We start from the raw sequence: 19,594 nt of genomic DNA, 5'->3' as shown, positions 1-19,594 counted from the left end.
TGAGGGCAAAGATAAGGCAAACCACCACAAGCTTTATAAAGGAAAGAGTTATATGATACTGACGTTTCATTCTATTTTGCTTTAGATAACATTTTTATATAGACCAAAGCTGCATGATGCCTCCAAGATTGGAGCATCTATCGTAATAATGTGAGTTACCTCACACTGAAATATGTCTGGAAAATAAAATACTTTATGTTTTATAATTACAATTGTTTTTTTAGAACTCCATTCTCATGCAGCGTAAGAGTAATTACAGCAATGCTTCCACGCCTAAGTTGCTTGTTGTTAGATAACTAAATCCATTCAATAGTCCAATATCTAAACATGGCTTAACTCTGCCTAGAAAATATAATCCCTTAACAAAATGAATATGGTATAAGATGTTGTAATATATTGTGGCGCATAATGTTGCACACGCACTGAATGGGTATGCAGTATATGTTTTTCTGAAAATGTGCAGCTGTAGACCTACAAATAATTACACTGCACTTCCCAAGTATGTATTCGATTGGAGGGAACGCTGTTAAATGGACTGAAACACATCATGCAAACAGACAAGACTTCATGTGTTCATATTTTGAATAAATTACCAAAAAGTGTGTTACATATTGCTATTTTTTGTTTTTACAGTTTTTAAATAGCAATTGATGATATAGTTGGATACATAAGGAGGGACATCTGGCCTCCGCTCTACAGCAAGTGTGAAGCAGCCTGTGGAAACGAGGTGAACCAAGGTTATTATATGACAGCATGTCCAAAGGGACATTGAAACAGACTCTCAGTGATTCAGCATCACGTCATGGGACCTCAAATGAGGGCTGTGGGAGCACAACAACACATGACAGCAATGATTCGTTTTCATGGTCATGTGCAAAGGCTGTAATTGAAACAGAATGCAGGTCATGTGGCAGTAAAACTCTCCAATGAAACCAGTAGACCTAAAAGTCAAATCATTCCAGGGTGGCAGCTCCAGGATGGTCTGTCTCAATGACAGAAGAATAACTTTGTTAGGGCTCAGGTGAGGTCAGAATAAATACAAACAAATAAATAAATATTGGAATGGCAATTGCGACATTACTTCTCATTCCAGCGATCAAACGACCAAGATATTTTCAAAAGCAGTACATCTTTTACCACTTTGTCTGTTTGTTGTTCAGAAAACAGAAACATAATGCAACAATAACTAGTATAACTAGTTTATGTGCACATGTCTAGCTGTTGCACAACAACATATTTGCAGCCAGAATGAACCATCTAAAAAAACCAGCCACTGCTGCTTTATGCTGGTCACTATAGGCAACCATATCGCCAGATAAAATGGTGACATTGAGTCCCTGCATGGCACAGACAAACAAACAGTGACTCTGGTGTCCTGAATGAAGTCAAGGAGTCCCAAACCCCCTACTTCCTGTATTCTGCTGCCACTTAAGGAGTGGTGAGACCACTGCCCTCACAGGGCTCATCCTGGTCCGCTGAACATGTACAGACACATCTTAATTGCACTGACTATGCTAATAGAATCCCATTAGAGGGCAAAAGCACTGCTGCACTAGTCTAATTAACAACATAGTACCTCATTAAGACAGGGAAAAATAAGAAGAGACAAAGGGAAAGACAGACAGAAGGACAGACCTCCAAAACACGGCTGATGAAATAATAAATAAATAACATTTGTCTTATTTAATATTGGGTTCTTCCTCTAAATAGTGTGCATTAATGTGTGTGCCTCCCCCGAAGAAAAAGCACTGAGCACAGCCAAGGTCCTGGATTTCCAAAGGTGATCTTAAACTATAGTGTTTATTACACTGGGTTTGTCTGTGTAACTTGCATTCTCTAAATGTATCAAAGAGATGTGAAGAGACTGCACTACTATTTGTAACTTAAAATAGTTTCCTATGCAGATGAGCTGTGTTGTTATGTCTGACTTTTCTCTGTGCTTCATGCTGTGGCCTGTTAGCATCTCCTTCCTCAATTCAGAGGGCATGCATTACAACTCCAAAACATATTGATCTTACTTTCCCTGTCCTCATAATGTTTGTGTGCGAGTTAGAAGATTCACAGACGCTTCAATGGTCTTTAAAGCAAAGTATAGCAGGACATGTACAGATTACATATAATTAATGGGCCAGAGAAAGCAAATCTTGTACATAAGTTATTGCATGGTGTGTGTGTGTGTGTGTGTGTGTGTGTGTGTGTGTGTGTGTGTGTGTGTGTGTGTGTGTGTGTGTGTGTGGTGGGGTTGCTGACTTGGCATTTGCTCCATGTAAATGCTACATGATTAATGGACTCACCAACAAAATTAGAAAAGAGCACAGAAAGAGCATCAACAGCAAAAATAAAGAATAAACCAGAGCATGTCCCGTACATAGATTGTATGAAATAGGTCCCATTCCCGTGATCCTACCATGAATGTTCAAAAACCCCAAAACACTTTAAGAGAATTTATCAGACTTTCTTGGCATACTACAATTTGTACAATTCGTGTAGCCAAAGTGTGTGTGTATATATATATATATATACACACACATATATATATATATAGTAAGAAAGTATATATACATATATATATATATATATGAAAGACTCGAGATATGTTGGTCTTATCATGGAATTTGTTGACAATAACACAAGTACAACATATAAACAGCCTTATGCTTTAATGGTTGATATACAATATGTTTTGCTGTTGACTTCTTTGCTCGTCTGTCTGGTCTTCCCGTCTGTTTACTGGTCTGCCTTTCGGTTAGTAGCTGACTCTCAAAAGGGCCCCAAAAAACAGAGAAAATAATGAATCTACATCATGGATAACCTTGATATATAATTTCATGGAATGATATTCACATCATTTTATGAATCATTCATCCAAATCATATCACCATATTACCATGCCGTTCAGATCTTTGAAAGTGCAGCATAAATCCAGTTTAATTGTTGAATTCATTTATTTATTATTACTTGTTATTATCTACATCTGTTCAGAGTGCTGACATTTAAGTTTATTATATTAAACAACGGTTCACACATGAGGAGATAATGAATGATTGAGGAGAGGCAAATGAGGACGAGGACACAACACAGGCACACACACACACACACACACACACACACACACACACAAACACACACAGCTGCAGCTTTCTTCAGAAACTATGTATCACCCCCACATCATACTTTAGAGAAACACCAAGAGGCTGAACTAAATATTTCACCACAATAATAATACCAGTCAAGAATCAAACTAACAATAGCATCATTATTTAAGAATGGATATGAATAAATCAGTTAATTACAGGGAGACACATTTGTGCAGAATGCTAACCACCGTCATACGTCATGGTGTCAAGGTCACAGAAGATATTAATGCTCCATTGAAGAGTTATGAAATCTCCCACATATCCTCTTGCTTATGCCTGTATCTTCATTTACATCACCATAACTAGGTTATCCAAAATAAATGTATACATATAAACTGTTTTTATAGGAGAAGTTGCAGAGGTTGCACATTGTGATGAATTACTATTCCGCCCCAATGCAAAGATTGTCACATATTACATTATTGTGGAATGGTTAAAGACGAAGAGAAAGAGGGCTAGATATGGACATGCTAGAACGCTTATAAGGTTACAAAGTCCATGCTGATGCAAAATTGGCATTTTGGCCTGATGAAGACATTGCCAGAGAGAAAGAAAGAGAGCTCATGTATCTGAAATGGAAAATATCTCTGGGGGAAAATGTCATCAACTTCCGACCATTAGATTGTGTGAGTAAGAGGACATGTTCTCCTGAAGTTGCTAAAGGAAAGGTCAGATGGTCCCAAAATACAATGGGAGTCATCCTCTGGGAAACTAGTCATAGACGGGATTTAAATACGTAGAAATGGATATATATTGAAATATATAAAAATCATCATATGGGGACCACAAATCTATATATCTGTTATATCAAGATGTCTTGTTCTGGATCAAAGTGTTGATGGAAAATGGACTGGCCAATCAATATTGCCATCTGTAGGCCTCACCATTAGCATTTTTTTTAAATACTAAATATTGCCTGTAAACATAAACTGGCTAAACTGGAATTGAAGTGAAATAATGCAGCAGCATGTTAAACATTCACCTTACCGATGTTTCTTATTTGAAGTGTTTGTACCTGTGTTAGCTGCTCCAGCCTCTGCTTCGCCCCCTTCAGGACAGTATCTGTATTACGGACGGTCAACTCTGGGTTCTCCTTCTGTGCTTTAAAACTGCTGCCGACCACACGACCTGCATAACTACAGGAAGACAGAACAGGAGAGACATAAAGAACTTTATGTCCTAGTTCTGTGTGTGTGTGTGTGTGTGTGTGTGTGTGTGTGTGTGTGTGTGTGTATGTGTGCGTGTGTGTTGCTCTCCTGCCCCAGTTTACCCACAGTCACAGTTCAGTCAGGGTGTAGTGATTCACTTCATGTGCAGGGGCACGTACACGCGCACACACACACACACACACACACACACACACACACACACACACACATACACACATTAACGTACACACACACCTACACACATATATTGTAACATTTTGTCCTGGCGAGCGAAACAAAGAAACAGAGATTGTTATTCAAGCAGGAGACACTTGAGACTTGCAGCTATGGTGACATGAGTTTGTCTTCTGGCAGACTGATCTTAATCTTAATCAGTTATTATTAAGAACAGGTTGTAAATGATTTAATAAAATGTGTTTGTAATAAGAAATGAACAACATTTGACTTTAATTGAGCACAACGTCTTTTTCTGAAGCCACGTGTTTTTTGTACTTTAGTCTTAGTGATGGATTTTAATGGTTGTAAATTAAATCTGATCTTTGCCACTGGACTCTCAGCAACCTCTATACACTGGACATGTTGCAAACATGAGAGCAGATGTTTTACCTCAGGTTGCTCTAACAGGCATGGGAGAGGTTTTATTCTATAAAATATGGGCTTTCTTAAACAAAATGTAATCCAGCTGTGAATGGGTGAGGGATGTCCCCGGGATGTCCCCGGGTTTCTGACTTCTTTGGCACTTGACAGACATTGTTTGACAGATATACTGTAAATGCAGGTAAGAACTTCATAATGGGCTCAGTATACTGATGAGTGGGCTGTATGTGGCAAATGAACACCATCACTGATCCTATAATTTTGCTTTCTGTACTGGGTTTTTAGTAAGTATCACATCCTTTCGTCTGGGTGGGTGGGGGATGGTGGATCAAATGGAAGATGAAGTGAGAAAAAAAGGAGAAGAAGAAACAACAACAGCTCATGAGTCATATTTTTTCCCCCAAGTCCCCGAGTTACAAACCAGCTTTGCTAGCGAATACAATCAGCCACCAACTCAGTAACCGCCGAGTCCACACCCTGGAAAACACACACACACACACTCTGGCAACAGGGAAAACGAGTCGTGGGAACCAGCAAGCAGACACATGATGGATGTCGACCGAGTATAAAAAAATTTAAATACTACTTGGCTAATGCCAAGAGATGATTAGCTGTTGAAGACCCCGGCCTTGGGACCCATGCTGGTCTGGAATCAGATCCCACCAGAAACTTAAGACTGATGCACAAAGTCTCTTATTAACTTTCTCAAATGGTTGTTTTATTCTCACACAGATTTTTTCTGACAAAAGGGTCATGTTCTGGTTAAAGTCATACTTAAGTCAAAGTGTTCATGTCTTCAGGCCTGACTCACAAAGCAAGTTCTTTGTGTTTTGGCCGACATTGGCAATCCATTAGAACTGGTCTCACATAATATGAGCTGTCTCTGTGAGAATCGTTTTCCAATCCAGCTTTGAGCAAGTTCACATTTAATATGCAGCCAATCGCTTTCAACATCAACCGATCAAGAGCGGCATGTTTAATTCAAGAGAGGGGAAGACTACGGATCCTCATCGGAAAACCAGGTCATTAGAGAAGCAAAATAAATATGATGGATTGAGAAAGAGCTATAATGAATAAAATCAACAGACGGAAATAAATAAAATACATTAAACATTATACTGCTGACACTTTCAACCTATTCAGTAATCTAGATTAGGTATGGAAAAAACATATTTCTTGCTTTGCTCTTTTGTTTCATGATGAGATGCATTATTACAGTAATGGTCTGCTACAATTCAGAGAAGATTACTGGAGGAAAACTGCATTGCACATGAAAAGCTACAGGAAAATTAATGAAGGTCTCTGTGAATAAACTTAACTACTATTCAGTGTGTAAATTGTATTCACATGTTTAAAGATGGATTAATGGTCCATACAGACCTCCCACCAGATATATCTGCACAGGTTTGTATTTAGAGTTCTGTGTGTGCTTTAATTATTTATTCTACAATTACTGTATTTACATGCTTTAATTTAATTTGTGACGCAGCCCACCTTGGGAAGATCCACCATATGAGCAACATATTACACTTGAGATTTTCTTTATGCCTCATAGTGGCAACACTGGACAAACCTCTGTTGGAAATCCTGTGAAAGAATCTGAGCTCTGACAATTGTCACCTTTCGATCAATCATTTGTGCATCACTGGTCTTAAAAACAAACACTATGTGTCAACGGGACTGAATGAATTGGGAGTGTGTGGGCCAAGTCTAATCATATGATCTCAACATGCCCCAGTGCATGCACACTGCACAAAAACAACACATAAATCCAGAAAGTATGCAGGGTGAATCTGAAATCAGTTGCCTAACCCATTAATCTTATGAGATCATGGATCTATTTCGTAATGCTACAGGGTTTCCCTTAAATTACCTTTACGGGTTCAGCAAAGTACAATATTTACCTCTGAGATGTAGAAAGTAAAAGTATGAAGTAACATGAAATGGAAATACGCAAGTAAAGTGTTACATAAATACAGTACTTGAGTAGCCTGGACGTACTTAGTTACATTCCACTCCTGCTAGAACAAGAGCATAAAAGTGTTGACAAGAGCACAGCATTCTTCATACATCAAGTCTTTGAATTATCTCTCAACGTGCACCACATTGATGCATTTAACTTAAAAAGTACACAGTTTTCTTTTGGAGGAGCTAGTCCAAGGACTATGGTCCGAGGTCCACACACCAAATACAAGGATGCACCGGTGAAGAGCAAAAGGTCATAATCCCGGTTAATCCCGGGAAGAAGTGGATCTTTTCCTGTATGTTTGGGATGTTTGGGACATTCTATGAGGGATAAAAACAGGATATGATACCAACATGCAGGTAAAACAGAGTGATTGAGTAAGACTCTGTAATAGTAACAGGATATTGGGCTTCATGTAACTGCATGAACACATGATGTGTTGTTCACCACAACAACGTGTTTAAAGTGGCACTGACAAATAAACTAACTGATATAAGTAAACAAACACACTGAGAACAACAGTATTTACATAACTAGTTAAAGCATTGCAGATGTACTTGTATGAGATCAGCATGATCATGTAGAAGTTACAAAGCTGTATAACGTGTTTGGGTTGCACCAACAATAAAGCACTTATTCCATAAATGCAATATGGTGATTTTCCAACAGGGTGTTTGTAGATAAGTAATCACCAACGGTTACTGTATCCCCCAGAAAAGGAAAGCCAACCGACCTAAACATGAAAAATGCTGTGGCGTGTATCGTAATTATCTCCAGTAATTAATCCTCCAGTTTAATGGTAAATGGAGTCTAAGGACCTAAAGGTGGAGGCAAGAGCATGTCTCCAGATTACTTTCCCATAATAAGGAACTGAGGGGAAAACCACTTTATCTACAACTCAGGGAAATTGTTTTTGTGCAGACACAAGCTCGTTGAAGCTTACACAAGTGTAATGTCTAAAATTCAAATTTACATTTCTCATTGTGATAGAAAACAAGGATTCACTTCTTTTTTTTACCTTCTCAATAATAATAATAATAATAAAACAATCAGTGGTGAGATGTCTGTAGATAATAAGTACAGTAGAGTAGAGTATAGTGCAATAATAATATAAAAGGCACCAAGTACCTCTCTGGGTTATTTGCATTTGTGGTTAAAGAGGAGAACAAACGCGTGAACCAGAAAAGCTGGTTCACGCGTTTGTTACTTCCAGACTAGATTACTGCAACTCCTTATTATCAGGCTGCTCTAATAAGTCTCTTAAATCCCTCCAGTTGATCAAGAATGCTGCAGCTTGTGTACTCACAAAAACTAAGAAAAGAGATCACATTACTCCGGTATTAGCTGCTCTGCACTGGCTCCCTGTAAAATCAAGAATCACATTTAAAATTATTCTCCTCACCTACAAAGCCTTGATTGGTGATGCACCATCATATCTTAAGGAGCTTGTAGTACCATATTGCCCCACTAGAGAGCTGATCTTACTAAATGCGGGGCTACTTGTGGTTCCTAGAGTCCTAAAAAGTAGGATGGGAGCCAGAGCCTTCAGTTATCAAGCTCCTCTTTTATGGAACCAGCTTCCACTTTCAGTTTGGGGGGAAGACACAGTCACCTCATTTAAGAGTAGGCTTAAGACTTTCCTCTTTAATAGTGCTTATAGTTAGGGCTGAATCAGGTTTGCCCTGGTCGAGCTCCTAGATATGCTGCTATAGGCTTGTAGGCTGCTGGGGGATGTTGTAGGATACACTGAGCACCTATCTCCTCTTCTCTCTCTACTTATAGATACATTTACATCTCTCCATTGCACCTTACTGCTTCCTCCAGTCTTTGTGACTTCACATCTCATAGCTCAATGGACCATTGGACCTGGCGGTGTCTAATGCCTCCTGCCTCGGCCCGGCTGATGCGCCCCGTCCCCCCTCCTTCTGTTTCATGGATTGTGGAGGTCCATTCATACATTGTCATATTTATGTAATGTGTTTATGTAACTCTGTAACACATGACATCTATTGCATCTGTCCATCCGGGGAGAGGGATCCTCCTCTGTTGCTCTCCTGAAGGTTTCTTCCCTTTTTTCCGTCAAAGGTTATTTTTGGGGAGTTTTTCCTGATTCGATGTGAGGTCCTGGGACAGGGATGTCGTATGTGTACAGATTGTAAAGCCCTCTGAGGCAAATTTGTAAGTGATATTGGGCTATACAAAATAAACTGAATTGAATTGAATTTAATGTAATAGAAAGATACATTATAAATGGGCTGCGCTCTGCAATAATTGGTGCAATAGAAGGAAGAAGAAAGGATTAATGTCCCCCATCAGCTGTCTAATATACAGCCTCACAGTGTGAAGCTAAAAAAGGAACAGAAATCCAGAGATGGCTGTATCTCTTAAAACTCATCAACTAGACATCGGCCATCAGCTTTACTGAGGCTGCAGGTGAAGATGTGACTTTATTTGTTTTAACTTGACTGCCTTTCAGTATTGTTAAGTTCAATTAAAATGAGTTAAGTTCCATCAGAATGAGCAAATAAATACAGCTGAAATGTAGTGAATGGTTAGTTAATTGGACCCAGACCTCACACCTTTTGACTTCAAATTAATAAGGCATGGCTGTTAAAAATCAGTATTCTTTTCAAAGGTTAGTGAAGCTGTAGAAATGTACGATCAATTATCTGTAATTACCATTCGGCAACACTTCGTTGTCTGTTTCCGTAAAGAATCACATCTTGTGGATTGTGCTTTACATTCAAGCGGAGGAGAAGAAATCAACAGCAACTGCACATTTAAGCATTTCCTCCCGTCCAATAACGTCTGTCCTGCTGAACGTATTGGAAGCCGTTAGTGCTGTGAATGAGCTGTTGGCCACATTGCAGACGCTCTGGATTCTCTGTCTGTTTGATGAGATGATAATGTTGCAGAAAGTGTGCTGCAGACGACACGGAGAGTGACACTTAATAAGATCTGGAGAACGACAGACATAAATCACCAGGGCGCAATAATGACAAAGCTGCTCTGCTGTTGCCCTCGGTTACTGCAGGGTTGTTAATAGTAGCTTTTAAAGCCACTGTGTCATGCACGGAAACCCACACCCGTACGAAGAGAGTGAAAATGAAATCACTTGAGAGAGTGATCTAATCTGAGGGAGGTGTGTAATTATAAGAGTAACAACCTCAATTGTAAATCCAGCTGCATTCCTGTGGAGTCATTTGCACGCACACACACTCACACACACACACACACACACACACACACACACACACATTGTTTGAATAGGTTTGGAATATTGCTCTCAGTTGGATATTCTATATCCATCATATTCTTTTTTACACCCTCCGGATGAAATCTTCCTCTGTTTTTAACAGCATTTCCCTGGTTTGTAAATAATCAATGGCTGATGAAAAACTGATTTTAACATATAACAAATACACAAAAAAGGTTAGAACATCGGGTGTGGCAGATCTTCATAGGTGGAAGCAGAGTTAATCTCTTGTTGTTTAGGATGATGATTAGATGCTTCCCTCTTCTGGATAAAATCAGCTATTACAGCTGTAACTGGACACAACAATAACCGTTTAGTCAGTTTAAACAGCTGCAAAATGCATATAATATTAATGTTTAACCATCACAGGTACCCAATACCAATACGTTATCATCATACTTGAACTATCTTCTTCATAGACCAGTCAATCAAGAGACATAATCAACTGCATATCACACGCTGAATTTCAGTTGTACCACTTGCTTGACTTAAATCAGAAACAATCATAGAGAAAGAAATGACTGCTGTAAATGGGCTACAGATGGCGGCTGTGACAGTAAGAGAGGAAGGATGGGTAGGAAGCTGCGCTGTCACTTTAAATGTATCATCATGTCTTTTTATATTATGTAGAACAGATACATTGAGTTTTTAACCATTGTTTTAAAAAGTCTTGTGTCTATTGTGACGGAAAAACCAACACAATAGTGAAGATGGCGATGTGTGGATAATGTGCTTCCTGTATGAGTAAGATGCTATTTAAGATACCCGGAGGAATAACTGCTTCAACGACTGTTCTATTGTGGCGAGGCTTTACTTTTGGACCGGGAAGGAAATGCTGGTCCCTTCTTCCCCTCAACAGGAGCCAGACCATCGCCATCGTCATGGTCGCACATCAAGCACTCTCAGACTCTCGACATTGTGCGTATCTTTTTTCCCTCACAAATATAGACTCTCACCAGCACAGACATTTGAAGTGGGTCAGAGGGCGGAGGAGATGAATGGAGGTCTGAATAGAAGGAAGGAGAGATGAATGGATGGCTGAATTAATGAATGAACGGGTGGATGGATAGATGCAAGAGAGAAGAAGATGTAAAGAGGGCCGAGAGGCAAAGTCTGGCTGAGCTCCAACACAGAGGAGTGTCACATCTCTTCTGTTCTTATTCATAAAACAGTAGAAACAACAACAACAACAAATAATGTGTGAAAAGAGACGGGTAATACGTGGAAGGTTTCACAACTTTCCAATTCTTAACCTGCATCCAGGACCCAACAGACTTCAAACGTTCGGAAACGTCAATGCTCACAGACTATCAACTGACCTCCTCCTTCAAACACAACATTACACTTCTATACAAAATATGTTTTATCCTGTAATTACTTTTCTTCTGAAACTGGTCTGGCACATCAGGCCACGTGTTCTGTTCGCTAAACTACATCTTTTCTTCATTGCAAAAAACGATTCCTTGTTTAATACATATTTTCACATGACAATACCAGGTCATTAACAATGTAATCCACAATCACACCTCATTATTCTCAATAGTATAGCTTCTGTGCACTTGGGTTCTGCCCAAATATGATTTACTGGTTCTTTCAAGCTCCAATACTGTTATTTTATCAGTCACACTATCAAATGTGTATTCAATCATCTATTACACTAGAAGTATTGTGAGATTGAGGATGTCATCTCCTACACGTAAAATGATATATGTAAGTGTATATCACAATGTGTTTTTTTATATTATTGTAATGAGAACTATTGTTTTCCTAAACAGGTCCTTCACTAATCCGTACATTTAAAGGAGGTCCTACTCCATTTCTCTCAAAATACCACCAGAGGCAAGGAAATGGCCATTAAATACAAGGTGTACTGGCTTGGTGACATAGCAAAGTGTGTGTGTGTAGGTGTGTAAGTGTAGAAGTGTGTGTGTGTGTGTGTGTGTGTGTGTGTGTGTGTGTGTGTGTGTCGGATGCTCTTGCAAGACTCCATGGCCTGTTTCATATGGTTAATAGACAGCAACTGATGATGATGTGTGTGTGTGTGTGTATGTGTGTGTGTGTTGAGAAAGGGCAGTGTGCAGTAAGATGTCAGATAAGCACATATTCTGTGTGTATTGCAGGGTGCGTGTTGGTCCATGTGTATGAACGTGTGTGTTGAAGTGCATTTGTGTGCATGTTTGTGTGTGTGTGTGTGTGAGTGTGTGTGTGTGTGTGCACACACTTGTCTTGTTACCAGTTGAAGCTGCCAATGTAATCACCATGAGAAAGACTGGAAACAAACTCTCTAACCTTCACAACCCTGTCACCCCGCCCACCCTGGCTACTTTAATGAGACACACACACACATACTCTCATATGCTCCAATGTTTTCCCTTTATGACATAATTAAGTCATTAATGGCTAGCTGAGTGGAGAAAGTATTACTGGTATTTAATGCTCATATAGTTCTGTTTCAAATATATGCAAAAAACACAAACTCAACAATGTAAGGTGAGCTTCTCAACAACAAGATTTAACTTTCACATCAGGCTTACCTAAAGTAACAAACACATGATTTACACCAGTGAATGGCACTTGAATCCAATGTAGCACTTAACATCTGTCTCACACACCCACTGGGCTATCACTTAACACCGGATTGTGACTGGATGCTACAGCACATTGGGACACATATACCCCCTACTGTACATCTGTATTGTTGCAATACACTGAAGCTTCTGGGCATGTGGCGGTACAGAGAGCAATGCTGAATGCTGGAGCGCCACTCCAGTCATCCCACCAACTGGGATTTAACATGGCCTCCTGATTATTGCACAGGCCTGGAACTTTAGCCCAAGACTGAACCGGGCCAACGTCCAGAGCCAGCATTTGTTACATCATCTCTCTCTCTCTCTCTCTCTCTCTCTCTCTCTCTCTCTCTCTCTCTCTCTCTCTCTGTGCATGTATTTCCTTTGCTCGTCCTTTTGTTGCTTTAGCTTTGTATTCAAGCATGCTGGATCTAAAATGCAACAACAAAACATCCCATTTTCTCCAAAGCCATTGCATTTTCATCACTCAGCCAATGTGGAATTATATGGACATTAAATGCTAGAAATTGATGTCTAACTTGATTCATCATCCAGGACCACAGTGTGCCAGAGCATCTGCTCTATATGATTGATCTTAATAATAAAAAGAAATGCAACACACACATACACAGACACACACACACACACACACACCTCTCCACGACGTCTTGGCCACTCCAGCATGTGTGCTGCTCAACCTCCATCTCACTTTCACAAAGCATCTCTGGCAGCTCTGAGAAAAACCACCGGTACCGCTGGATAGAGCCCTCAAACTCCCTGAAAGAGAGAGAGAGGGGTTTGTGAAGAATGCTTGGGGTTGTTGGTTGTTAGTAATAGTAAGAACAGTGTACCATATGTTTTATTTGTTCCAATTTAGACATGTCATTTATAATTCTCTCCCAAATCCTTTCTGATAGACTAGAAAGCACGGGGTATGGAAACAAGCTCAATTACTGCAGAATGAAAATCCGATATGGAGGATTTCACGGCTGAGGTTTTATTTATGCTCAAAGTCCCACCTTTAAGAGGTGGCTATATCTGTATGGAGGAATGACACAAAACATTATGAAGACTTAGTCTTCAAATGCCCCTTAAGATACAGATAATTAAAAGCTCACTGACAACAGCTGTGTTGTACTTTATTGGTATAATGTTTGTAACAGATGTTTTAAATACTTGTAAAAGTGCAGAAGTTTCCTAACAAGGTTTCTAATGACACTGGCTCTTCTTCAAGGACTATTAAATGAAGACATTAACAGGTGATACAATGTGAATTTTACTTTGTGATTATGGACAAATACTTATTTGATAATAGTGCAACTGATGCAGTTGAATTTACCGAGATAGTTTTTTCAAGCTGCGACTCTTGTCTCCTCTGGAGCCTTTAAGAAGGAATGACCTGGTGGGATACACAAACAAGCACAGAAAAGAAATATATATTTTAATGTATTTGCTTCTGCTGTGACTGACGGTCAAAAGTAAAACGAACCTCCACTCTGTCTCTTTCCACATTTAATTCACCCTCTCTGGCTGAATTCGTATTTGCCCTCGATATTCTAACCTCTGAACAGAACTCAAACATTTCATCAGATGTGTGTCACTCACCTCCGGGATTGCGACTGCGGGCGCTGATGAGCAAGAGGACCCACTGAGGGAGGCGATGTCACGTTTGACCTCTCTGAGGTTACTGATGGAAAAGGGCTCAGAGATGTAAGATGCGAGGAAGCAGGATTTGCACTCTGCATCATGGGACCAGCTGCCTGGGGTCCACACACCTTCTCTACCTGAGGAGGAGACAGAGATCAGATGAGCTCAAGTACCTCCTCTCAACACCATCATGTCATAAATATGTTCTTTTACAACACCATTAATTATATAAAATGTATATTGTTACACGCTTTTAATACAAGACATAACAGCCGTGTTTATGTTCAGGCTTAGTTCCTTTCCTGAGGTTTAGTTAAGCTTGCATTATATATATATATATGAAGAATTGGGAAATACTAATTTGGTCTAAATCAGGTCAAAGTTTGACCTCTAAATCCAAAACAGTGGAGCACAACACAAGATGCATTTTAAACGTCAGTAACTAAATGACTGCCGTCTTAAAATTCCTGTTGCAATCATCATTTATCTTTGAATGCTGCACATACACACCGTTAAAGGGTTCCGGGTTAGTCTTTAGTGATGTGTCTAATGAATAAGAAGCTTGATCAAATATTCAATTAAGTGGTATTTTTGTGTTAGCCACAATTAGAAGTGTGATTATGCTTGTGTATGTTTGTTTACCTCTCAGGAATCTACTCTACTAAGTCCACAATGTTCTCTCAAAGTTGGATGGCTACTCTATTTCCTCCTCCAACAGTGTGTGCATGCATGCATGTGTTTGTGTGTCGTCTGTTTGTCCAGAGATTAGCCACAGAAACTTTCTCATCACTCAGAACCAAGCTGCATTCTGGGTATTGGTTGTCCCGCCAACCACAGCCTTTGTCTGGCACTGGATCTGTATTCACACTCATATACATATACACACACACACACACACACACACACACACAGACCGAGGGGAACCCCAGATTCTCTGAAGAATGAGGCTGTTTTTAGCCCATCTAGGTACAAGGCCTTTGTGAGGAGACCCGACTGCCAGGCAGAAAGAAAAGCCACGGCCTTCCTCACTCTGTGTCCAAAATTCAAATGACTTTAATATTGGGACATATGAGCAGGGATGGCTTAGCAATCTGTTGGTGATCCCTTTTAAGGGATAGCATTGTACAGGGGCATACTTACTTTAGTATTGAAACACGTTTCACTAGACTGGCATCAATATCCAGAATCCCAAATGTATTTCATGTAACAATTTTAAATATAGCTTACTGTGGCTGTAATGCGTGGCCCGTGCAGCTGAGCGTGGAGTATAGCATCATTTACATGATTGCGGACTGCTAACAGAGCTAACTCCATGCTGTTGTGGTTGCTGCTGGTTGCTAAAGTAGCAGCTAACCGTTGGAGCAATACCACCAAACTTCCCCAGGGGGCGCCAAGCTCTGATACACCCACCTAGAAGAGAGAGGATGGACAGGAAAAATGAGAAATGGGAACAGTGAAGAGAAGACGAGGAGCAAGGGGTGCAGAGGTGACAAGAGGGGAAAGAAGACGAGGAGAAAGAAAACAACAGCATGTTTAATGTTACATTTTAAATACGGCTTATGTGTGCTCCCTATATTGCGCTTCAATGATTGAGATGACAACTTTCAGTTTCTTTCTCAACAGTAAAGTCAAGACAACATTTTCCATAAACCAAGTTGTCTGTTGCTACTTGTCCTTCTGCCTATTCCTTGACTTTGCTGTGGGTATTTGTCTTTCCTTTACTTGAAGAGGATGCACATAATTGATTTACCACCACACTTTCTTTTCCAAGAAACTCTCAGGAGGTATGAACAGTGCCATCTTCTCTCTCTATTATGGCCGATGTTAAAGCTGTCGAGCAAATGTCAAAGCAGCCCAATAAGATGTACAGAAGACAGTGCCAGTTCTCTTGGCAATGCTCTTGTTGTTTGTCTAAAACGTAATGTGGGAATGATTTATTGATGATAGAAAATGCTGTGAATGAGTACTTCAGGAATGTGAGAGATGGGAGCTTTCAGACATTGTTTTACTTGCCTCTCCAGAGGCAAAAGGAGACAAATACTCTGAGGCCTCCCATGCATCTAAAATCGTATCAGCTACAATACAAAAACACATGACCTGAAAAGAATAACATTAGATTAACTTTTGCTAAACTCCTAAATCTAAAAGGTGGAACCAGTGCTGCCTGGTATTGTCCATGATGGCTCACTTGAAAAGATGGCACGTTCAATTGAAAGGGACAATAAATAATGTTGTCATTACAGCTGTGTTTACCCTGCAATGAAATGTCAAAATGGCTGCTATGAAAAGGGCCTATTGTTTGTTGCATGGTTGTATCATGAGGATAAATAAGACATTGTCTGCAATCACTCAGTGGCTTTGAGTAGCAATAGTCACTACATTTAATTAAAACCCTAACATTACTGATATGATATATCTTTTTTTCAAGTTGCAGGAGGTTTAAAGGAAAGTCGCATTTGCTTTCTTACCACACACAACTCCTAGTGAAACTACACATTGTTATTTTTTATATTATTAGTATGGATAACATAGATATGTGATCATTTGTAAAATTGAGAAGTGCTAATATAGGTTTATTTTTCAGCATTGGACAAAGCCAGGACAATTGTTTACTCGTACCGCAAGTCTTTATGCTAAGCTAAGCTAATTGCCTCCTGCCACTCGCCCCATACCTAATGCACAGACATGATTCATCCCGACATACAAACAGTAAAATCACAAACATTCAAACACCTACCAGACATCCTCTCATAATGTTGACACACAGTCCCGTACAGGGCCGTATCATCGTCATCCCTCGACAGTGGGAGCAGTACTGCATCCTCACGAGGCCACGCCCACACTCTCTGGATAACGTGGCCTTCTCGGTCGCGTTCACGACCTCTCCGGCCAGTCTCAGCAGTCTGCTCAGTGCTCGGCCCACCTCGAGCGCATGGGACAAGCTGCTGACCAGGAGGCGAGGATGGGGCCCGAAGGGGCTGACATCCTGCCGCGTCATCCGCAGGCAGTCGTCGTGATTGGTGGAGGGGGAGGAATAGGACTTTGGTGACATGTGGCCGATCCCGGGGTTGAGCAGGCGGCGGTAGACCAACGGGAAAAGATCATTGTAGAACTGACGCACAGTGTTGCCCAGTGTGGAATTAGAGTGTCCAGAAACGTGGCGTTTGATGTCGCTGAACAGCTGAAACACAAGGGGGCGACAGTCTGACGCAAGAGCAGAGTAAGCGCTGTCAAACAGAGTGCTGGTCAGGTTAGATGTGAAGGACACGAGCGACTCAAAGGTCTCTGGAACAAGAAAGAAGACAGACAGAAAGAGAGTGAGACCAAGATACATTGTAGTGGACCATATGCACTAGTGAAAAACATCCATGATTATTAAGAATGTTACCAATAGGAATATAAGCATAAGTATGTACTGTTACCAAAGTGAGATAATTTATTGTCACCCTTTTTGGGTGAAGTGAAATGTTGACCATATGATAATAACCTCAGATAAAAAGTCACAAAATGCATTGGGATTCATGAATAGATGTTGTCTGTTTCACATAAAATAGCAATGCATCCAAATCCAAAAGCTAGCTTGACCATCCTGAGAACCAGGCTACAACATTATGAGCAACAGACTGTTCAATAATCTCTCGGTCAGAGTTGATTACGTTTTTTGACAATGAGAAAGCAAAAGAACACAAAAGTATAAAGATGATTTGATGAATCAAACGTGCAACCCTCTCGCTGCCAATGAAACAGCTTCTGATACCAATAGTTCTCTGATGCAATTTGCTTTGGGCATTGTAATGAATAATTACACCAAATAAACAAAGAAAGTGCCATTAGTATATTGTTTAAAACTAGAAAATAAACACGGCAACCCAAAACATTTCATAATATGTGCATATATCTTTGAGCGAACGCGTCTTAATATGTAATGTATACAAACATATGCTTCTATAGCAGATACAGGTTGTCATATATGTTACATAGATGGTCATATATGAAGCAAACATTTACAGTGTAATGTAGAGTACAGACAGTAAGTCTATATGACATTGTTTCAATTTCCAATGAGGCATAACTAACATTAGATAGATATCATTTCCACGTCAGATATCACATTTCTCACTAACCTTGGATTGACTTTATCCTGCAGCATGTGAGCCAAAATAGCACAGAAGTTCATTCATCCCTGAGCTCGTTTTCACTGCCATGTTATCTATAGTCAGGTGATAATGAGAGGCCCGATCTCAGGATCTACTGTGTTTAATATAGTGGGCAATGCTCTCACCAGAGGCTTCATGCCCATGCTGTGTGACATGTCTGTCTATGTTTGAAACATTGCAAGTAAAAAGGGTGATGTCAATCTGATGGAATCCTGACACACACACACACACACACACACACACACACACACACACACACTTACACACAGTAAGAGAGAGAGAGAGAGAGAGAGAGAGACATCTGTGACTTTCACTAAGTCATTCAGTCAGCCATGTGCGTGTGTGTGTGTGTTTGTATGTTTGTGTCTTTACAGTTGGCTCTCCAAGTGAAGGCAATATTCAGGAATTTATCAAATACTGTAACTCACAAATGTACTAAATAGCAGATATCACTCTCCAGGGGCAGCATGGTATTTGTTTGAGTGTCAAACAAATTCACCCATGCAGGTCCAATGAAATGAAGAGTCATCGATTGTGGTCGGGGGTGAGCCGGTCGAGCACTACTGAGTGAGAATGTCTCACTTTTATGTGTTTGCATACCATGTTCTGGCAACAGCAACACAAATACAGACGGCATCGAGTGACACAGCAAAGACTATTCTGGGGTCATGTGATTAGCTCTTTACCCTCTGTGATTGGATGACAGCTGCAACATGGTGAAGAGGGCACGAGGGGCTTACAGTGCCAAGAGAAACACACGCAAGCATGCAGACACATATTCTCACACACACACACACACACACAGTAACGTAATCCTCAGGGTGTAAATAGAGCCTGACTACAACCGTTCTGGGCATGTCTCAGTGTCTCTAGCCGGTTTTAATCACTGTGCTTTGGAGATGGGAACCTTTGAGATTCAGCACAGCTGTTGAAGAACGCTGCTGTCGTGCTGAATACATTTCCTTTGTTCAAGGGTTGGTTTGCCCAAAACACATAAAACATCTCATTTGCCGCTAAAATGATTTAACTTGTGCTGGTAGTTTGTATTATTTGTCCAGGTTTTGTGATATAAAGTCACTACTTTTCCTGCAAGGATTA

The 19,594-nt window shown here is 40.2% G+C and overlaps 1 protein-coding gene across 1 annotated transcript in view; it reads right to left on the bottom strand.

The window, feature by feature from the left end:
- Positions 1-19,594, bottom strand: part of LOC117730064 (glypican-5-like) — a 39,672-nt gene that overhangs the window by 15,565 nt on the left and 4,513 nt on the right. The window contains exons 4-9 of the mRNA XM_034531550.1: positions 17,077-17,624; positions 15,567-15,749; positions 14,298-14,476; positions 14,032-14,091; positions 13,347-13,469; positions 4,153-4,273 (exon numbers count right to left, since the gene is read on the bottom strand). Of these exons, the coding sequence (XP_034387441.1) occupies positions 4,153-4,273; positions 13,347-13,469; positions 14,032-14,091; positions 14,298-14,476; positions 15,567-15,749; positions 17,077-17,624 (1,214 nt within the window). The remainder of the gene's footprint in view (positions 1-4,152; positions 4,274-13,346; positions 13,470-14,031; positions 14,092-14,297; positions 14,477-15,566; positions 15,750-17,076; positions 17,625-19,594) is intronic.

Source organism: Cyclopterus lumpus, chromosome 4 (assembly GCF_009769545.1).
Source record: "Cyclopterus lumpus isolate fCycLum1 chromosome 4, fCycLum1.pri, whole genome shotgun sequence".
In the NCBI taxonomy this organism is placed as follows: domain Eukaryota; kingdom Metazoa; phylum Chordata; class Actinopteri; order Perciformes; family Cyclopteridae; genus Cyclopterus; species Cyclopterus lumpus.
The sequence above is the reverse complement of the archived record's forward strand: the minus strand, read 5'-3'. Positions and strand labels throughout refer to the sequence as shown.